We start from the raw sequence: 23,015 nt of genomic DNA on the forward strand, positions 1-23,015 counted from the left end.
AAACAACCATTACTAATGTACTATTAAGAACTTGACTGGCTGATACTTAATCTTTACATCACTGGTACAGACTGATAGGTGTGTGGTTCTTTCCTCATGAAGATTGACAGGTATGTTATAGTACTATTTGAAATATTTCTCAGAGTTTAAGAAAAAACATGGAATAGTAATATTCTCTTGCCAGGAAGGATATTACTGCCTTGCAATGAAAAGAGACACCAACTGAAAGGTCTCAACCAACATTTTAAACACTGGTTATTTAGTTCTACACCAAGAAGACATGATCCCCTACCTTGGTATCTTCTTAGAGATCTCATTATTTAATCAGCTTATGATTCAGACATATTTTTGATAAGTCCTATATCCCTGATTTTATTTGTATGTGTATTTGAGGTTTCATCATTTCTACCTAGTTTTAAGAAATTTGAAAAGAGAGTTCTATTTTGCTTTAGTCTATTGCTGTAACAAAATTTCTTATTGCATACACACACACACACACACACACACACACACACACACACACACACACACCCCTCATTTTGGTGCCATGGTTAGGTGGTTGGCATTGTGAGATTCAAAATTGGATATACGAGCATTAAACTCCCCTTTTAAACTTTTTCCCTATATATATCTCCCAGACCACTAAGAAAAAGAAGCCTCTGAGCTTTAATCTGTGAGGGATTAGTTTTTATTGCTTGGGAATTAATTAGACAACAAAAGGTGATACCAATTAGGGAAATAGGGAAGTAGAAATATATATGGATAATCTTAGATCTAAGCTTAGTCTATTTCTCTTTATAAAACTCACCGAATTCCAAACTGCCAGCCAGGCCGAGAACCAGCACACCCAGAGCGGAACACAAACCACGTGTTTCCTCTCACCCGCATGCGCCGCCACTGCTAAGTTTTAAAAGCCAGAGAGAGCTAACTTCCGTTCCTCCCTCAGTTTTAATCTGGTGACCCAGAAGTTCATCGTGGTCTCTTCCCCATAAGGGAGGTCCTTCAAAAGCCGCTTCAGTAGCATGTGCTCAACTCTCAAATGATTCAGCTAAAACTTCCGATATACATATATATATATATATATATATATATATATATATATATATATATATATATATATATATATATATATATATACCACAAATAATTTTTTTACCACAGCATCTTCCCAAAATGGTGGTTAGAAATGTTTCAGTATTAGCAGTGTCAGAAAGAACCAATTAAATTGCATGGAATACAAAGAGATGAGGTTTTGGGGTACTGTGATCTTGTAATGTACATCAGGCTGTCACACAAATACATCAAAAAAGATTCTAGAATTCAAACCTCTACCTATGTTATCTCACTTGTTCCTCAGAACAACCCTGTGAGGTAGGTGCTATTATTATCCCCATTTTACAGATGAGGAAACTGAGGCTCAGAGAGGTTGAATGCCTTGCCCATGGTCACACAGCTAGTAAGTATCAGAGGTGGGATTTGAACCCAGTTCTCTCCTGACTCCAAATTCAGCACTCTATCCACAACACTACGGTGCCTTTCATCAATACCTGAGTGGTTTGTCAGGTGTTTACGTCATTTCTAAGCCAAAGGTAAGCATGGAGAGCACAGGTAAATGCATAATTCTGGTGAAGATCAGGAAAGGACTCCATGGGGCTACAACATCCAGATGGAGTGAAGTAAAAAACAATGTTTTGTCTGCTTAATGGTATTTCACATTCCCATGAAGAAGAGAGAGCAAGAAAAACAGCTTATTATCCAGGGGTTGGAAGTCACTGTCTAGGTTGGATAAAACTGAAAAGGCTGAGTGACTAGTTAAGTAGACCTTGTGGTTATGCCTAAGAATTTCTTCATAAATTACACACTCTTAGGAGCTAGCATAACAAGGGAACTCAGAGTCCCCCTAATCTAACCTGGTGTGGTGGATAGAGCGCTGGACTTAAAATGAGGAAGATCTTGGTTCAGATCCTTCCTCTGCCACTTACTACTATGCAACCACAGGCAAATCACTTAATTTCTCTGAGCCTCAGTTTCTTCATGTGTAAAAAAGGGAAAATAACACCTACAGTACCCTATAGTACAGGGTTGTTAGGAGACTCAAATATAATTATGTATGTTAAACTTTTTGCAAACCTTAAAGCACTCTATATTCAAAATAACTGCATGTGAGCACACGTGCATACATACAAAAACACACATGTACACATAAGTGGTACCTGAACAAGAATTCCTTCTAATTGTGAATGCCGGTAACTATTCTGCCTCTCAGTAAAGGCTTCCACCAAGAGAGAACCAACTGTCACTTAATGGGATGATATTATACCTTTTAGATCACTTGAATCCTTGGGATATTTTTCCTTAGATTCAAGCTAAATCATCTCAGTAATATCTACCTGTTATTCCTAGGCTGCCCTCTGGGGCCAAGCAGAGCAACTCTTATCTCCCCTTCCCCATGACAGTTCTTGAAATCCTTGGTTACAGCTATGAAATGCATATTTTCTCCCCCAAAGCCTTCTACGGGCTAGAGTCCCAAGGACTTTAACTTATCTTCCTATGGCAAAATTTTAAGGCCTTTTTAAACATTCTGGTTATCTACTCTCCAAGCTGTTCAATGGCCTTCCTAAAGTGCAGCCCACAGAGCTGAGGCCACTACTCCAGATATACCGTTGCTCTATTCTTGTCTACCCTAGCTTAGGCTCTACATGTAAGACTTTTACATTCATCTTCTTTCTGTCTTATCAGCTTTGGCCAAACATTCTTGTCTTTTGAGGTCTGTTGGAATCCTGCCTTTCTCAGGCAATCTGTTGACTATTTCTCTTGAGCTTTCCATAATCAGCAAATTTGATAAGTGTGCTATAGTAATAATAATCACAATGGCAAACAGTTGGCATGTAGCACTTTGAGATTTGTCAGATGCTTTACTTACTGTCTCATTTGATCCTCACAACATCCCTAAGGGGTAAGGACTGAAGCTGTTTTTAATCTCCATTTTCCAAAGGAGTAAAGAGATTAAATGACTTAGCCTTGTTCATGCTGCTCATAAGGTTTTAGGGTATGATTTGAATCCAGTTCTTCCTGACTCCGAGTACCCAACACTTTAGCCAATATACCAAATTGTCTCTACCATAGATGCCTTTATCCAAGCCATTGATAAATGTTAGGGGTTCAAAGCCATGCCCAGATCCCTGGAAAGCTCCTCTAGAGATCACCTTCTAAGTTAGCTTTGAACTTTCCATCACAGCTCAGTCATTCAGTCAGTTTTGAACCTAACTATAATTTCATCTAGCTCAGGTTTTTTTTATCTTTTCTACCAAAAAATAGCACCAAATGCTTGTAGAATGCTTTGCTGAAGTGTAGGTTACATATATATTTAGGTATTGACAGCATTATCCTGCTTTACTAGCCTTTTGATACTGTTCCCCCTACCCCTGATGACTTCCCTTTCAGTTTTTGAAAGTCAGGACAATATGCATCTTTGCAGTCTTGTAGCATTTATCTCATTCTTATTCTTTTTTGTTTATTTGGTTTTTTTCTGGAACAATGGGAGTTAAGTGACTTGCCCAGGGTCACACAGCTAGTAAGTGTCAAGTGTCTGAGGCTGGATTTGAACTCAGGTACTCCTGAATCCAGGACTGGTTCCTTATCCACTGAGCCACCTACCTGCCTCCCCCCCATCTCATTCATATTCTTCATGCTCTTTCAAAATCTTTGATAATAACTCATCAGTCACATTTCCATGGTTTCTTTAAGTACCCTGGGAGATAGTTCAGCTGGGCCTGGTGACTTAGAATCATTAAGGGCAGCTCCATACTCTCCTATCGTCTCTGAAAAATGTTCATTTTTACCCCCAAGATTTTCATCATTTCTATTTCAGCAGCCTCCTTTATGGTGGAAGTCTGGTCCAAAACAGGAAAAGAAAAGCAGATTTATTATTGCTTCCTCCACCTTTTGAAGTAGACAGTTATCATTAAGGAAGAGAAGAAATTATTAGCTGATCTGGTTTTGACAGAGTAAGAATTCTAGATTTCTGAATAATTGAATTCCATCTCTACCATGTCTCCATGGCAGCCCATCCATATTTCTAACTAGGAGTCTATAGTATACTGTAGTCACAATATCATGATTGCTTCTATTAAGCTTTGTCTGGATGCTCTCCTCCATGCTTCCCCCTCCCTGATCCCATTCTTGGATTTCTTCACATGAGGTTATCATCTTAATATATTCACACTTCCCCTTTTGTTTAGCTTGTTTTCTAAAAAAAAAAAAAAAAAGTATCCTACCAGAGCCAGTATTCCAGTAATGGGTTCCATTCCACCAATTCTCAGTGATACCCTACAGTCAAATTTGCCTCCTTGTATTAGTATCTCCCGTTTGCCTTACTTGTTATCTGTACTTTGTAAATGTGTATGGTAGCAATCTGAAGCTGTGGGTTTTGTGGCTGACTTATTTCTTAGTTTTTTGTCATTGTGAATTTCTGGGCATTCCCACTACTATTCTTCATTCATTGTAGCTACTGTCTATGATACCTAATCTGGTAGGTTTTCATGGACAGTTTTTTCCCTTTGCTGTCCTTGTCTCTTTAGCCTTTTGATTAACTTGGAAGAACATTTGCTTTTCATTTCCCAAATCTGCCTTCCTTTTGTGAAGCCCTGTCTTCAACTGACAGCAGTGATGGAGAAGCCACCCCTGCCCTTAAGGTCTTCAGTTTCTTGCCCAAATCAAATTCAGGAGGAGCATCAGCTTCTACTATCAAGTATAGATTTATTCCTTTTTCTCTTTTCTAAGCATAATAGATGACACTGATGAAAAAACAGGAACCATATTATAACAAGATTGCTTAGAATTTGCTTTGGAAAGAACAAGACACCCACGTTATAATAATAACAGCTCATGTTTACATAATGCTTTAAGGTTTACAAAGCACTTTTAAGTTCATAGCTTTTGTCATTTGAGCTTCACACCAGCCCTGGGTATAATAAATTATACCCATTTTACAGATGAGGGAACTAAAGTTCAGTAAAAGTTAAATCACTTGCCAAAATTCACACCACCAGTGGAATAGGAATTCATACCAGGTGGTCAGGTGTTCTTTCTGCTATAGTACACTGATTCAATTTGAGGAAAAAGAAATGATCATTTCATTATTGCATCATCTAATATGTGATTAAAGAAAAGTACCATTTCTTCATTCAATAAGTTGTTTTGGAAGGCCTAGCAAAGCACAGTGAAAGCTATTTATTTGTGGGTGATAGACAAAGAAGTACTATTAAACAGTCCTTTAGCCCTGTGGGGACTTCCCCATCCTGTGAACTAATACTTTCTTGCTATTATTTGCAGTAGCTGTAGGGCTGAGAAGAGTGCCATCCCCTCAGGGATAGGGAGTGGGAATGGACTTGTCATTTCATTAGCTAAGGGATCTCTCAGGTGAGATAACTTCCTGGGACACTGAGAGGCTATGAGTTTGCCCAGGGTCACCCAGCCTGTCTGCATTAGAGGTGGGCCCTGAACCCAGGGCTTTTTGGCTTCCAAGGCTGGCTCTCTAGCCGTCAGTGCCGGCTCACCTTACACATAGAAGACTCTTAAAAAACAATTGTTCTGGGCCAGCTAGGTGGTGCAGTGGATAGAGCACCGGCCCTGGATTCAGGAGGATCTGAGTTCAAATCCAGCCTCAGACACTTAACACTTCTAGCTCCGTGACCCTGGGCAAGTCACTTAACCCCAATTGCCTCACCAAAAACAAAACAAAACAAAAAAAAAAAACCAATTGTTCCATTAAATTAATTTGAAGCACCCCTTCTTATCAGTTAGGCATTGTACCTGTTTGTTCTTTGCCGAAGGGAAATGAGATGGATTTTGATTCTAGGGATGTATGTCCCACATCCCTTGTGAGGTCAGTACTTTGTAGCTAGCATTCTTATTACAGGGCACTCATATAAGCAGCACCCTCAAGCAGCTGGTATTGCCCTGCACTCCAGAGGCCAGGCTAGAAACCAAGGGCAGTCTCTGCCCTGCATTTGTGAAGATCCATACTTACAAGCACAGCCTGACCCTTTCAGAAAATGAGTGTGGACTTCAGTAGTTCCTTATAAAAACTCTGGACCTATTCATTAATGGGGGTGGAGCAGGGTCAATTGGTGTGGCAGTTACTGTCTGCAACTTAGCTGTGCCTACAGTAAATACCACAGAGTGTTCTGTTTTGGGGAGCTACTTTCTTTCAGCTTCTGCATTTTGATTTCATGGGGAAAATTATTCAGCCTAGATTCAAGCCAAGTTTATCATGCTAGCAAAGAAACTAGAAACATGCTGAGATTTAGTCACCATGATTTTTTTTTCTAAAACATAATACTTTTCAATGGCAACAGTTGACTTTTAGAGCCATGCTAGCTACTTCTATTTCAAATCAAATTTTATTTTTTATCACTGATTATTTCCATCAATTTTCAAAGCTTTGTGTTTTCTCTTTGTGTGGAAAATTGGAAAGGAATATTTTATTTTTAAGTTCAGGTTTATTATACTTAAACTAAACCCATTAGAGTTAACTATCACTTGTTATTTTTATAAAGCCATGTTAAGAATGTGAAAGATAGAATACCTTGGCTGGCTGAACAGTTAACCCATCCTTGTTATAGGACAGTGACTCTAACACAATCAAATGCAGAAAAGGGAAGGACCTGTATTGATACAGGGAGTTTCCTCATTTGGATTTCCTTGTAACAATTACATCACAGATCTAGTCCAAAGAAATTTTTTTTTAGTGCTGGATGCTCTCATTATTAAGTGAAATTTTTTTTAAGAAGTGGGCTGTATTTCTAAAATTACAAAGTTAAAAGTTAAAATTGATTTCTAGGCAAAAAGTTGACCTTACATTTCCTGTCTTCGCTTTTTGCAACCCTTTCCTCTTTGTTAGGTACTCATCTCCTCACAGTCACCTCCTGAACATCATCCAAACTCCAAAATTGTTGTCTTCTTCCCCCCAAAACACTCATCCCATCTAGTGTCTTTGCCTTTATTGGAGATTGAGCCAGCATTCAAGTTTATACTAAAGTAGTCATAACCATTAGCTCAATATGTTACCCTCCTAGGATTATTTCTATTTCAACAGCAACTGCTGAGAAATGTCAGTGTCTTAGACCCAAAATAACATCTGAAATGGTGGCATTTCAGGCATGATGGCCAGCCCACAAGGAGTGGAGGGAGGGGATTTTAGTGAGGTGATCCATTTCGAGACTCCTCATATCAACATACACACCTACTTTGCCTGTATGTGTGCCTTACCAGAAGCCAACTGATAAAGTTGTGTGCCTGTGCTACGTAGGCACTTCAGGAGCCAAGTAGACAAGAGTGGCCTTTTCCCCTAGTTTCAATGCAAAGACAGATTAAAATCCTCAGTTAATTTCCAGAAAATTAAACAGAATTGACCATTCTCCAACTATTCTTGTTAACTTGAGTTATTTCTACATCTGTTCCAGGAGGGATCTGGAATTTGTGTCCAAGTCTTGTCTTCTGAGACAAAAGGCAGAATTAATGGGAAATCCAGAATATCATCCAGTCAAGTAAAGAGTACTAGAACATTCTGCTAGATCAGCTGGGGATGAAAGGATTTAGCTACAGTGGTTCCATAGCTAATGATAGAGTACTTCCTTATCTGAAACAGCAGTACTTGGGTGTTTCATGCAGAATGTAGCAATTAGACCCTAATTAAGGAGGTGGAATCATGGGACTAAAAGACACCTCAAGTGATCATATGGTTCAGTCCCATGCCTTCAGGAGAGGGAAATAGCTGTCTCATGTATTCATACCAATCTGCTGTCTTCCATAGTCGTTATGACTGTATCTAGAAAAGGAGATTTTGCTTCCTTTTCCTTTTGAAAACTTTTTTTTGAAAACAGAGTTAGCTTTAGTTATGGTATCTAATCATGGGGACTGATAAGAAGATAGATAGAGAGCATCTCCTTTCTCATTCATAATCCCTGCTTCTTGTGGAATGCTGGGTATTAGAGTTGGGCCACAGGACAGAGGTCAGGAAAAGCAGCACTGAAGAAGAAAATCACTTGGGTATGTCACTAGTGCCCCTTACTTTTCAGACTTTGAGGGGGAAATTCTGCACACCACTCTGCATCCGTGCTTCTCTGATGGGAAAAACATACACCAAAAAACCCAACTTTCTATATGTTAGATCTTCCTTTTGATACGTTTTCAAGGTAATGATTAAAGGGTCTTTACAAAGGTTCTGCTAAGCAAGCATCCTTTAATTTAGGATCCTTTAATATTTTATCAGATTATGCCACAAGTCACATGCGTCTTCTGGCTTGTTTCCATTATCACCTTTAGTATGTCAAACAAAACATGTTTTCTGTCACTCATTTCTTTTCTTAATTTCTTTACCTTTTGAAAACAGTAGCTGTGTTTCTGATCATTAAGACTTGATCATCATCAGACTGACTTTAATGTTATCCATTTGGTGCCTTTAAGTACTCTGATGCATTACTCTCTTGACAGATTACAGTGAATGCCAGCAGTATACCTGAGCAGATACAGTCACTTTCTCTACAGGACTCTCAGGTATGTACCTGCTCTGTCCATTCAAATTCAGGATACTTTGTAGAGGAATCTTGAAGGACCACCAGTATTTTAGTAAGGAAAATTAATAACTTTTTAAAATAATGCTTCCAAATCATGGGCTTACATGTAAATTTTCTGGTTTTGAATAAAAGTGTGGGAGAGCAATTATTTATCATGGCCTATGGTCCTCCAAGCAAAAATGGATTCCTAGGCTCCTTTCAGAATTGCTAGTGTTGTATGAAATAATGAAAGGTGTGAAAATAGTGAGAACATGATACCACATTCCAACCTTGTAACTCATGACTAATTAATAAATAGTGGATTTTTTCACTTTTGTTTTGTTTTGATCTTAGAGAAGAGTACTGGCCTAGGATACTGATTTTTTTCATTCAGTCCTTTTTATTTCTTGATTCTTTGTTAGCAAACTTCACAAGCTGTTTTTGTCTCTTCTGTTTTTCCTATTAAAACAATGCCTTGATTGACTTCTTAGACCCTTTAACGTAATTATAGCAAATGTCACCTTTGTGGAGAATCTTATATGGTCATTTGGGATCCAGTACCATTTAGGAAGGAGAATGCTCCATCGAAGGTTTACTGTGACTCCGGGCAAGCTATCTGCTTCCAGACACCAACGAGTTACAGTGGCACCTGGGCTGCACAGCACCACTGATTTTTTACTTTGAAAATGGAAAATGCATTTAAAGTTTTAGTCACATTCTCTTAAGTTTCTTTTCTTTAGAAGAATATTGATTTGAATGATGTAACAGGTTGGCAGGGGAATGCTATGGACCTGGCTTCAAAACCTGATTTTGGCACTTTGCAGTTAGACAAGGAACAAGTTACTTAACCTGTTTAGACCTCAGTTTCTTCACTTATAAATGGGTAGATTTGACCGTGAGGTCTCTTTCAACTATTAAGTTTATGCTACACTGAACTTCTATAGGTATAATAAGTCTGGCATCATCATGGTTGGTATTTCTCAACAGCTAATCTGTGGTAAATCTGGGGCTGGTTTATAAAACTTGTCTACTTCTTAAAACCTATAAACATAGACTAACTTTTCCCAAATGCTTCTCCTCACACCTTTGGTTCTGTCTTTCTTCCTTTTTTCTTGGTTCCTTTCCCTTGCACTGCTGAGAGCAGCTGTGGTAAAAGCAGAACAGTCCTTAATGGAATTTAAATGTCTTATTGGTCCACAGAATAGTTTAGGTTGGAGATAATGGACTTGTTCCAAGCTGGCCTTGTCCCCATTTAATAAATGAGAAAATTGAGACCCAGAGATATGAAATGATCTGCTTGGGGTCACATGCAGTTACTTGGTAGCAGAATGATTGCTACTATGATTATGACTACTACTTCTACTGCTACTATGGCTATGACGATGATGACTACTACACGAGATTTGCAAAGCATTTTACATATATTCTCTCATTTTATCCTGTAGATAACCCTATGAGAAATTTTATTATCATCCTCAATTTACAGATGAGAAAATTAATAATGATAAATAAATAAATAGCATTTCTATAGCACTTAACTGTGTGCTATCGTGCTAAATATTTTATAAATATTATCTCATTTGATCCTTGTAACAACCCTGGGAGGTAGTTGCTATTATTATTCCCATTTTATAGATGAGGAAACTGAGGCAAACAGAAGTTAAGGTTAAATGATATACAAATATCAAATCAATTAAGAAAAATTTATCTAATTCCTTCTCTGTTCCATGTACAGTACTTAGCAATGGAAACACACAGACAAAAGTGAAACAGCCCTTGCTTTCAAGGAGTTTGATATATTATAGGAGATAACGTTATAGCCATAGAAATATTTACCAAATGAATATGTGGTGATTAAAATTATATGGGGCTGCCCTATATACTGTCCCAAGTTTACAGAAAGTTATCTGGGGTTCTGATATATAGCTACTTAGAAATTAGAGGCCACTGTATCAGTTTGGGGCATTAAGCATTTATTAAAGCATATTAAATATTAGTAAAGATAGCACATGGCTCAGAAAGTTAAGAAGGAGAAATAGTGAGGAGTCATAGTGGGCTGTGTCTGCCTCTCTCCAAGTTCCAGGGCCAAGAGAACTTGTGACTGTGTAAGCTTCCTGTGGGCCAGAGGAGAGCCCGCCCTTACACATTGCTTGAAGCTAATTGGCTAGCATCATTCAAATCTATTGGTTTACTGGATTTGAGAGTGGTTCAGTGCATTGTGTGCTGATGTCAGAGTAGGGAGCCCTTCTAGGGGAAAAAGCCTTTAGGTAGGTGTGGTTTTAATCCCTATTCACAGCCCAAGGTCCAACCACATTTCCTTTGAAATTCTCCTGACTCTGGGCTAGCGTTAAGAAAGGTCTGGCCAGGCTCTCTGGGTCTCATAGAACCCCATTATTTTCTCACTAATACAAGGTAATTTCAAAAAGAGTGGCATTAATATTTTGGGGAACCAGGAAAGGCTTCAAAGAGAAGGTATATGAACTGAGTTTTGATGGCTACTAGGGATTCTAAGAGTCGAAGGTAAGGAAGGACTTTTCGAGTGTATTAAAAAGGCATCTCAGTTGTAGGAAACAGCCTGTGCTGAGGCATGGAGATGAGTGGTGGAGTGCCAGGTGTGAGGAATAGCACAAAGTGGACAGTTTAGTAGGAACAAACAGTATGTAATGGGGAAGTCCTGTATCATAAGGCTGTAAAGTTAAGTTGAAACTAGGTTGTAAAGGACTTTACATGCCAAGTAGAGGGGCCTGTATTTGATCCTGGAGATGATAAGGAGTCAATGGGCTTTGCTGCTCATGGGAGCGATGTGGTTAAGCCTGTGCTTTGGCAGTAAGCTAGGAAACATGGGAGGCAGGATTTGAACCTTGGCCTTCTCCACCACCATGTTCCCACAACTAGAACCCTTACTTTCCAGTTCCTATACTATAATTGGATGATTAGTAGCTGGTTCCCAAGAAGATGTTGTCAGTGAGTAAAGGGAAGACTGGACAATAGGGAAATGAGGTCCTATAAGTGGATCACCTTTATAGCAATGGTAATTAGAAGGATGGAGTTTTGTAGGAGAAGCATCAAGGGCAGAGCCTCCGTTTCAGCAAGGGGCTAACAGAGTGACCTAGAATGACAACAAAGTTGGATTTTAAAAAAGAGAACACATTTTGCTTCCAGTATGAAACAATATGAACAGTTACCAAATGGCTGTGTGCTTTCTGGTTACAGAAGGATTCACATACATTACCTCATTTAGTCGTCCCAACAACCCTGTCTGATAGGCTACACAATTTCTATTATTCCCATTTTATAGATGTGGAAATAGAACCTCAGGGAAGTTAATTGACTTTCCTGAGTCCTCTCAGCTGGTATGTGTCAGAACTGGAACTTGAACTCTGGTTTTCTAATTCTAAATGCAGTCTCTTTCTACTGTGCCACTATAGCTTTCCCCCTTTGTTTTCCTTAGTGTCTCTTCTTCATTGTTCACCTTTTTGAAGAGGAGAGATGTCCCACGAGTGAGGACAAGGACCAGTTGGCAGCAGGCCGAGCACTTCTCTTTAAAGACACTTTTGATGGTTATCTTCTCCCTTTTTCTTCCTCTCAAAGATACCAGTGGGCCACTTTTTTTCTATCCTGAAAACAAGGATTTCTTTTTGAAACTTCTCTCTACATATTCTCTAGAAATTAGCAGCCCTATATCTCTAATGCTATCTTTTGAGAGTAAATGGGATGGTATACATAAAGTGCTTTTCAGGTTTTTAGGAGCAAAGTGCTATCTTAATTTAGTGAGAGGTGATGCCAATATTTATTTATTTCTTGATAAATCTTATAACACCTTGTACTCTTTTGTTTTTAAAGGGTCAGCCTAATATTAATGAAGAGCTCACAGAAACTTCTTGCGCTGTGAATCTTGTTTTAAGATTAAGGTAAATAATTTAATTTTTTTAAAATGTTGCCTTTTGTCTTTAGAGTATTATTTCTTAGCACCTCATTAAGTTTTCATGATATGAATATGAAATAAAATTGTTAACCTCTTTAATCTCCCAATATGGCCAGCTATATGCAGTATTCTGTGAACTAATTGCTATCTTCTAATTGCTTACTAAAGAAGAAGAAAATGAAAAGCAGAATATGAATGTGACTTCAAGCTCAGTGTACACTTCATTAAGGGTTTTTCCCCCCTTTTCCTTCTCTTCCCCCCCCCCCTTGCAATGTAGGATCACAGTGAGAGATTTTTAATGAGTTTCTTTCACACTTCAGCAGTCAGTCTCTGACAGAAATAAACCATGGCTGTATTAGAAGTTGCCTGCTCAGAACATTTTTCACTGGCAGGTTTGATCAACCACTGTGGAGAAATGACAGATATATTTTGAAGGAACATTCAGTCTTCTAGGAAATAGATACAAATATAGTGCCTCTCCAGACCGTGTCTAGTCTTTGTAGTTATGTAGTGAATAGGAGCTGCTGCATTTTAAAGAACTTTTTAATAGAATCAAGTGTGTAGCTTGTAGTCCTTCTTAAGTATTTTTGTAATAAGCTTGGTTTACTCTTTAAACATTTTGTGAACTTTCCTCAAAATGACCAGTTTGCAAATGATCAAAATGCCTTTCTCAATATTTATGCATATATATTTATCTTGTGTGTTTTTTGTGTGTGTATCTTCATTGCCATCCATATACACACATAGGTTATAGCTATATAGTATCTAGCTATGTATACTATACGTGTGTGTGTGTATTTACATGGTGTATAGCTATATATTCATAAACTATATACATACACACTTTTCATCTAAAGTGATGCATATCATTTTTATAATGGTCATTATCAAGAGTCCCATATAGCAGGTTAATTAGGTAAATAAAAAAGATGATGAACTAATTTTTGAATGAGCCATATTATGTATCTGAAATTTAAAAAAACAACTTATGTCTTAAATACAGATGTTTTTGTTGACACAGTGCATTAATACACATTTATCCTTAAGTAAAGATTTTAGACTTTAATTTAAACTTTTAAAATGTTAGTTGGTATGGCGACATGAGTTATGAAGCTTTTGATGTTATCTGTATTATGACAAATATTTAGCTACAACCAATGTACAACATTAGCTAGTTAATGTCCAACATTAATTTGATGGTCCAGTGCGTATTTAGTATAAATCAGCATGTCTTCTCTTCAAAGGAGAACAGCTTAATTTGCTTCATCAATCATAAAAGATATGAACACAAAATCTAGTCTGTATCCAAACCTTAGTTGAACATTTTGGTTTGCACCGAATATTGACTGTTTCCCAGCCTTTTCACTCTAATTGGCATCAGGCATTGTTGACATTTGGATGAATAGTGAAAGTCCCCAAACTAGAAGACAGAGGCTGAGGTAGTGAAGAGAAGAGCAAACCAGGGAGGAGGAAATATAACCTCCCTATCAGTAGATCATACCAGTGATGCTGTGGCTTGGATGATAGTACAGCTCAAAGAAAGGGAGAGGTTGCAGAAGGATGGTACAAGAAGGAGAGGCCAGAAGTAGCCATAGGCAGCCCAAGTCCCTGTAGCCCAGTATTTTGGCTGTTAGGGAGCTTGAAAAAGTAGCCAGAGTTGCATTGTCTTCTGAGGAGAACCATATTTGCACGGATATTGAAGTATCAAAAGAATAGGAGATGAAAAGGTTTCTGGTGAAGTTTGTCATCAGTAGAGTGGGGATGCCAGAGGTTTCAGTGGACTAGGAAATCTGGGAAGGACTACAGGTCAGAGCTGAGGTTAACAGGCATAAAAGTGAGTAGAGGGGGGCAGCTAGGTGGCGCAGTGGATAAAGCACCGGCCCTGGATTCAGGAGGACCTGGGTTCAAATTTGACCTCAGACACTTGACACTTACTAGCTGTGTGGCCCTGGGCAAGTAACTTAACCCCCATCCTCCCCCCGCCCCCAAATGAGTAGAGGGAGAAGAAGAAGGCTTTTTGCCATGGCAGACGGCAGTTCCCAGTCTCTTGAGTCCATGGAAGCACAGACATCTGGCCCCTGATGGCTCCCTTCAAGATGTCTGCTGGGCTTGAGCCCTCTTCTTCAAGACTCTATCGCCTTTAGCTCCTTGAGCCTTGAGGTCTCTACTAGATACGGGTGCCCTTCAGCTCAGGCTTCTACTGCCTGGTGGAGTCCTGTGAAGTAGGAAGGTTAAGTTGTGGAGTCAGAGAGAGCTAGCACTGGGAGGAAACTCAGGGGTTACCTAGTCCTGGATTCTTGTCTTCCTTTTACAGATGGTGAAACTGAGGTTTGGAGATGGTAAATGGTTTGTCCAAGGTCACAGAAGTGGGAAGTAGCTGAGTGGAGACTCGAATCCAGGTGTTAGGATTCCGAACTCCATTCTTCACTATACCTTTTATATGACAGACACTGTGCTAAGCGCTGGGGATACAAAGAATGGCAAAAGACAGTCCCTGTCATTAAGGAGCTCATCATAATCTAGTGGGAGAGAGAGCGTGAAAATGAGTATGTACAACCAGGATACAAACTGGAGAAATCAGAGACCGTCAGTAGAGGGAAGGTGCTAGCATTAAGGAGAAGGGGTGGTAAAGAAAGACTTCTCATAGACTGGAATATTAGCTGAGACTGGAAGGAAGCCAGAAATTCTAGGAGGGAGAGTTGTCCGAAGACCTAGCGAACATCTCCAGTGTCTGCAGTCTTGTTCAGGACATAGCAAAGAGCTAGTGTTACTGGTTTATAGTGCAGTATACTGGGGAAACGAGTGTGGGAGTAAGGTATAAGAACACTGGAAAGATAGGATGGGGCCAGGTGGGGGAGGTTTTAAATGTCAAACAGCATTTTGTATTTAATCCTGGAGGTGATAGGATAGGTCTTTGTTAAATGAGGAGGTGACACGGCCAGATCTAGGCTTTAGGAGATTTAGTTTGACAGCTGGGTAGAGGATGACTAGTGTGGGGAAAGACTTGAGGCAGGAATGCCTGCCAACAGGCTACTGACATGAGGTAATGATGGCCTGCACCAGCATCTTGACAATGTCGGAGGAGAGAAGGGGTCCTATATGAGAGATGTTGTGAAGGTCAAATTGACAGGCCTTAGCAACAGATTGGATATGGGGGAGGGGAGGATAGAGAATGAGGAGACAAGGATGACACCTAGGCTGCATGTCTGGGCGACTGGGAGGCTAGTGGTGCCCTTGATAGTATTAGACAAGATCAGATGGCCTGCAGGGAAATAGTTCAGTTTTGGACATACTGAATTTAAGATGTCTCCCTGACATTTGGAGATGCAAGCCTAGAGGTTAGGGCTGGATAAGTAGATTTGAGAATCATCAACATAGAAGTGAGCCTTGTCTCCATGGGAGCTTATGTCAAGGGACAGTTTAGAGAAAGAATAGAAGAGGACCCAGGGCAGAGCACTCTGTGGGACAGCCGTGGTTAGCAGACAGATCCAGCAAAGGAATGCTCAAGGAGGAAGAAGATCAGGTAAGAGCAGCATTACAGATCCCTAGGAGAGACTATGAAGAAGGTGATGGACCGTGTCAGAGGCTGTATAGAGGCCAAGGAAGATGAGGATGGAGAACGGGCACTGCCATATTTGGCAATTAAAAGATTGTTGGTAATTCTGGAAAGAGCAGTGTTGGCTGAAGATGAGGTAGGAGGCCAGAGTCTGGAGGTACCTCCATTGTCACCACCTGGCTGCTTTTCCTGCAGTCCTACATCTCAGCTCCCATTATCTCCTCTACATATTTGTTTGCTGTTTACATGTCATATTGTGGCCTCAATTGTACAGCACTTGGAAAATAGAAGTTCTCAGATTTTTGTTTGAGTGGGTTTGTCAGGGGAGGGGTAGAGTTCCTAGAAAGCAATGGCTAAGACTCCCTATCATTCACCTCTCTCCCAGCACTTATTGAAATCTTTGGCATACACAAATGCTATGAATAAATACATAATGATGAGGAGATATAAAACAGGTACCCAGGAATTATCCTTCTGCTTGCTCTCATTGGCATTGTCTCATGTAATTTTTGGAACGGTTTTCATCTTACAACACCATCACTTAGCTTATTAGGGAGCATATGGGAGGTCACCCTTCTGACAGTGTAAGGAGATAGATTGTTTCTCCTGGAATAAGATTCATTTTTTAACTTATCTGTATGCTTTCTTCTTCCATGACATTTAAAGAGAAAAATAAACTGATCCATGTTTTCAAAGTTATTAAGAAGATTTGGATCTGTAGGCAGGGTTTCTGGTCTTATAAGTTTCTGTCTTTTGTCTGGACTGATCATCTTTGATATGAGGGGGAAGGGAATAAGCATTTATATAGCACCTACTATATAATAAGCACTTTGCTAAGAGCTTTTTAAATATTGTCTCATTTAATTCTCGCAACAACCCTGGGAGGTAGGTACTGTTATTATCCACATTTTACAGTTGAGGAAGTTGAGGCAAACAGGTTAAAGTGACTTGCCTAGGATCACAAATCAAGCCTTTGAGGCCAGATTTGAACTTCCTGACTTCAAGCCCAGACTTCTACCCATTGCACCACCTATCTGCTTCATCATCATTTCTCTAATGCAATTATATTCCAGCCTAGAAGTAGAATGCTACAAGATTATTTTCATTATGAAAGAAGATCATTCGTGATTCTTATTCAGGATTTCCCTAATCCTAGAAGCATCCTTAATGCTCAGTATGATATAAACCTGCATATTTGATAGTCAACTAATACGATTATAGATTTAGAGCTAGAAAAGATCTTAGAGATTATGTAGTTCAACCTCCTCAGTTTACAGATGAGGAAACTGAGGTACACAAAGATGAAGACATTTATCCATTTCCACATGCCAGAATTCTAACTCAGGTCATCTTAATCCAAATCTCTTTGAATTGTACCGATCAGTTAATCAGTAAGCATTTACTGAGGGCCTACTATGTGCTTAGACACTGCTAGGTGCTTAGGATACAAATATGATGAATGTAACAATTGCTCCTCTCCTCTCTGCTTCCCTGTATGTGGTAGCATGACTTGGCAGATCAAGAGCTGGTCTCAAAGTTAGGACAACCTGAGTTCAAATCCCAACTCTAGCATATACTAGCTTTGTGACTTTTGGCAAATCTTTGCAAAGCTCTTAGCCTGAGAAATTGTTGATTTACAGCTGTAGAAGGAATTTCCTCACTGGAAATTCCTTAAAACAATGAAGGTATGGTTCTAATCCCATGTGCATATATTCATAACATTGATGCATACACATATGCGTGTGTATTTAGATGCATGTTATACATTTAAGTATGTACATGTTGTTTCCCCAATTGAATATAAAATCCTAGAGGAAAGAATTTCATTTCTACCTTTGTGTACTTAACACCTAGCACAGAATTTGGCACATAGTAGGCATTTAATAAATGCTTGTTGCTTGACTGAAATAATAAGGTATTTTATGTCATCTGGTGTGAAGATGATTGTAGTAGTTTATTTCTTAAATTACTGTTCCCCTTCATAAATATAAAAAACTCCAACTGTAAAGATGAGCTTCTCTGAGGATTTTGATATCTTTTATCATCTGAAAAATGGGTAGTCCTGATTAGAATAGATTGATTGTCTCAAATATAAATTGCATGTTTGTTGTGATTTTATATCACTAACTCCTTTCTACCATTACTATCTACATCTTGGTTTCTCTTCAGAAAGACTTGTTGATCTGATGACACAGTCATCTGAATAAAGAAACGGAGGATTTCATGTTATGATTTTCTGGGAGGGAGTTTAAGTCACTCAGAGCAGTAGCCCGGAGTCTGAGATTTCCTTTATTAAGTAATCTCCGAGGTGTCTTCTTCTAAGATTGTATGTCTGTGTTTACTTACCTTGTTTGTCATTTTCCAGTCTATAAAAAAATAATTACAAACATCAATCTTACCAGTCATGGGTATGTGACATTTTTATTAACTTTTATTTTCAAAAAGTACCATTAAATAGTATAATCTCTGATGAGTCTGGTGTTCATTTAAAGCAGTGTTGTGTTTGGTTCATGTTCTTTTGGTTTTCCTGTTACCACAGTAACTGTTATTTCTTTTCTCAACATATTAACGTTCTGAACACTGTAACAATTGGAGATAGGATCAATCTGGGAACTGGGAAGAGGAATTCTGCAGGTTGTAGGCAACCTGGTGGCACCATAGTTTGCAGAATGCTGAGCCCATAGGCAGTCCTGAGTTCATATGCAACCTTAGATACTTTCTAGCTGGGTGACCTTGGACCGGTCACTTAGCCTCTGTTTGTCACAGTTTCCTCAGTTGTAAAATGAAGATAATAATAACACCTGCTTCCCAGGGTTGCTGTGAAGATAAAATGAAATAATATTTGTGAAACACCTTTGTGCCTGGCGCAAAGTATGTAAATGTTAGCTGCTATTACTGCTGTTGCTGTTTATTATAGGCTTCAGTAGGGACCCTTTTCTTCAGGATTAGGTATAATAGATCTGATAGAGTACTTTGCTAGTATTGTTCATTCTTCAGCAGTTATCTATTTTTTCTTTTGATTTGGTAGCCAAATCCTTCATAGAAAAGGCTTCAAGTAATTTATTATTTAACTATTTAAACTATACCATTTTTGCTTCTCTTCCCTGCTTGAGAAGTAGAGGGAATAGTAATTTTCCTTGTATCTTCCTCAGGTGTTTTATCACTTGGCTTATACTCTTCCTGAACCGTTCTTTGCCTTGTTGTCATCCTCTGCAGCAGCAGTTTTCACCTGGGTGACCTTCCTCAAGTCTTGTCTTCATGTATTCCAGATCTCTATCCATGGAGTTCCTGGAACTCTTGCTCTTCTTCAATTGAGAAACTTCTCATTTTGGAGCTCCTGTTCTCATTCTCCCTATGTCTTTTGTATTTCACTGAGGCTTAATTCCTCCTAGATGACTCTGCATTCAAGACCTTCCTCTTCCAGTGCTGTGTGGATTTTTTTTTTATACCCCATGTCTGTCTCTGGACCTGGTTGTGGTGGTCGTTGTTGTTAATAGTCCTAATCATTGTAATAGCTATAGTAGGTATTATTGTCATCCAAATGAGGAAATAGAGGCAGACAGAAGTTAAATGACTGGGCCAAGTCACACAGCTACTCATTGTTTCAGGCCAGATTTAAACTTGAGTTCTCCTGACCCCAACTTCAGTATTCTGAGGTTCACAGTCTCTGAATTTATCACCTGATTCGGATTCTGGTGGCTATTACCTCCTGACCCAGAGAACATTCTCTCTCCTCAAGTTCATTATCTGATTCGTGGTGCCTCTCTCTCCACCACAACTTCTGCCCTCACATATTCTATTCCCTTAAATATCCTAATCTCTCAGTTCCCTAGTTTTCTCAACCCTTATAACCTATTGCTCTTCTCCTCTATCTCAACTGCATACAGAATGCACTGCTTCCAAGATTGAGGACTCGGGAGTTCTTTTATCATCAGTTTCCTGTTGTTTGTGTTCTCTTGCTCTGGCTCTCTCTCTGTCTCAGCCCCACCCTTGCTTCTCTCTCTCTTTCCCTCATGTCATCCTCATCTTGACCTATAGCATTCTATCAGTGATGAGTGGGTCATTCTTATGTCCCCAAAGCTCCCATACTACCTATATGAAAAAAAATGTAAGCTCCTGGTTGTTCTTTCTAGACTCTCCTCAGGTTTACTCCAGCCTATTTTTCAAATCTCCTTTCATACTACTCTGCTTTCCAGCCAGATGGGACTACTTAGCCATTCCCATTTTAAAATTTCTTTAATTCAGTGGAATAGTTGCCTGCAACATCCTTTATAGCCTCTACATTTAGTCGTGCTTTCAGTTTGGGAGACAGCATATTTTTAAAGACTGTTGCCTATTTGTGTCTTCACACTGATTTTAAATTGTCCCTCTAACATCTCCTAATCATTTAATATTATGACAGGCACATCAGAAAGGATTTTTTAAAAAATAGATTTTAAATCTAAGAGCTGGCATTGCCATAGAATAACACCAACTTGTTTATACATTCCTTTTCTGGGCATCTGGTGGTGGCCCGAGGGGAGGGGCTGTGGTATTCAAAAAGATTTGTTTAGTGTGGTATGGTGGATAGAGAGTGGCTGTGAAGCCAGGAAGACTAGGGTTCAAGAGCTGTCTTTGACAGTCTTGTCAGGCTGGGAGACCCTCTACGTGTCACCTAACTTGTTAGTGGTCTGGGCAACTCTCTAAGACTATAAGCTGTAGCAAAAGTACTGACCTGCGTTGGTAGAGAGAGTTTCCTCGGCTGTGTTTCTGTGAAATTTCAGGTCCCCATCTCTATAGCTGTAAGAAAGAAGATTTTTTTTTTTCAGTTTCTCAGATTTATTTATGTCATGTTTTCCGCTAATCAACAAGAAAATAAGAAGTGCCAGTTGAAGTGCTTTCCTGATTATAGTTTCAGTGCATAGCAACTGGACATAATAGTTTATATGGGTAAAAGCAGTCCTTGGAAACTATCCAAAGGAAGTGCCTTTAACATTTAATTTTCACTTTTGAAAAGTAATCCCAGAATTTGGGAAACCTGTAAATATATGATATGGTAGAAAAAGCACATGGGAATTAATTAGAAGTCCTTTAGCTTTGTAAGACTCTCCAGTGAGAGTGTTGTACATGCTAGCCTTTGGATAGTCTCTTAAGAAGATGAAAAGGTGTGGTGGTTTTGTGGTGTTTTTGTTTGTTTGTTTGTTAAGCATTGAGTACACTACTATCCAGTACCCACAAAAATGGATGAGATCTGTTTGTAGCTAGGTCACAAACTGTAGGAAAAAAATGTGTGACTGCATTTTCCATTACTGATTCTGTGTTTTGATATATTCAATAGAGTTTCTTAAAGAGATCCAATCACTGGCACAATTTTGGAAATGCTTCTGATTTGGTGAATACAGGGGTCCAGGAGACAGAGGGAAAACTACAAGTGGGAAAAGCTGGGTGTTAAAAGAAACACTCTTAGCATTTGACATTTAATTCCCTTATTTCATCTATGTAGATACTTATTTTGGTCACATAGGTCACATCTATGATAACAGGATCATAGATAGGGACAATTGAAGTGACCAGAGGCTATCTAGTACAACCCACTTATTTTACACATGAGGAAACTGAGGCCTAGAGAAGCCAAGTAACTTTCTCAAGGTTAAATTACTTGCCAGGAAAGACCCAGGAATTGAGGGAGAATATTCAGCATTAAATATATATATGTGTGTGTGTGTGTGTGTGTGTGTGTGTGTTTTAAGTAAGCACCTACTGTGTGGTAAGCACTGTGTTAAGCCCTGGGGATTCAAAGAAAGGCAGAAAAGCAGCCCCTGCCCTCAGGAATTCACATGCTCGACAACATGCAAACAGCTATATCCAAAGAAAATATATACAGGGTAAATTTGAGATATTCTCAGAGGGAAGGCAGGACCATTAAGGTGGGATTTTAGGCAAGACTTAAAGGAAACCAGTAAAGCCAGGAGACTGAAGTGAGGAGAGAAGGAATTCCCAGCATGGAGGAAAGCCAGTGAAAATGGCTGGAATGAGAAGATGGACTGCTTGGTGTAGAAGCAGCAAGAAGCCCCATGTCACTACATCATAGATTGTTTAGGGGACTGAAGAGAGGAGGGAGGAAGGTGTAAGAAGACTGGGAAGGCAGCAAGAGTTCCGGTTATTATGAAAGACTTTAAAAACCAGAGGATTTAAAATCTGACCTTAGAAGTCATAGGGAGGGGCAGCTAGGTGACACAGTGCATAGAGCACCGGTCCTGGAGTCAGGAGTACCTGAGTTCAAATCCAGCCTCAGACACTTAACACTTACTAGCTGTGTTACCCTGGGCAAGTCACTTAACCCCAATTGCCTCACTTAAAAAAAAAAAGTCATACGGAGCCATTGGAGTTGATTGAATGAGTGGCATAGTCAGAACTGTCCTTTAAGAAGATCAATAATGGCTGAGTGAAGGATGAATATAGAGGGGAGAAACATGAGGCACAGAGATCAACCAACAGGCTATTGCATTAGGCCAGCTGTGAGGTGATGAAGGCCTGTGCCAGGGCCTTGGCAATGCCAAAGGAGACAAAGGAGAATACATGTGAAATGCTGAAAAGGCTTAATTGACAGGCTTTGGCAACAGATTGGATATGGGGATCACGTTTGCCTGTCATCTCTATGCAGATTATTTTCAGATTTATTTATCTAGCCCTCACGTCTCTCTTTACCACCAGTCTCGTATTTACAAGACTTCACACACAGGCGGATATCCTATAGACATCTTAAACTCAACATGTCTAGAAAGGAGCTCATTATTTCCCCCCTCCTTTTCCCAACTATCTGTGTTACTGTTGTACCACCACCCTTCCAGTCACCCAGGCTCTCAGTCGCAGTGTAATTCATCCATGATGCCTCACCTCCTCAAAATATTACATTAAAATTAGTGTTAATGTGTTAGTAGTTTCGGTAATTGCCTCCAAGATTTTACTTAGCAAATCTCTTTTGGTGGTGGTGCTG

At 39.3% G+C, this 23,015-nt stretch overlaps 1 protein-coding gene across 2 annotated transcripts in view; it reads left to right on the plus strand.

Annotated features, from left to right (window-relative positions):
* Positions 1-23,015, plus strand: part of STK39 (serine/threonine kinase 39) — a 323,317-nt gene that overhangs the window by 217,133 nt on the left and 83,169 nt on the right. For both annotated transcript variants that reach the window (XM_043998694.1, XM_043998695.1), the window contains exons 13-14: positions 8,497-8,559; positions 12,402-12,469. In XM_043998694.1, coding sequence (XP_043854629.1) covers positions 8,497-8,559; positions 12,402-12,469 — 131 coding nt within the window. The remainder of the gene's footprint in view (positions 1-8,496; positions 8,560-12,401; positions 12,470-23,015) is intronic.

The sequence above is a fragment of the Dromiciops gliroides genome, chromosome 3, assembly GCF_019393635.1.
Source record: "Dromiciops gliroides isolate mDroGli1 chromosome 3, mDroGli1.pri, whole genome shotgun sequence".
Classification (NCBI taxonomy): domain Eukaryota; kingdom Metazoa; phylum Chordata; class Mammalia; order Microbiotheria; family Microbiotheriidae; genus Dromiciops; species Dromiciops gliroides.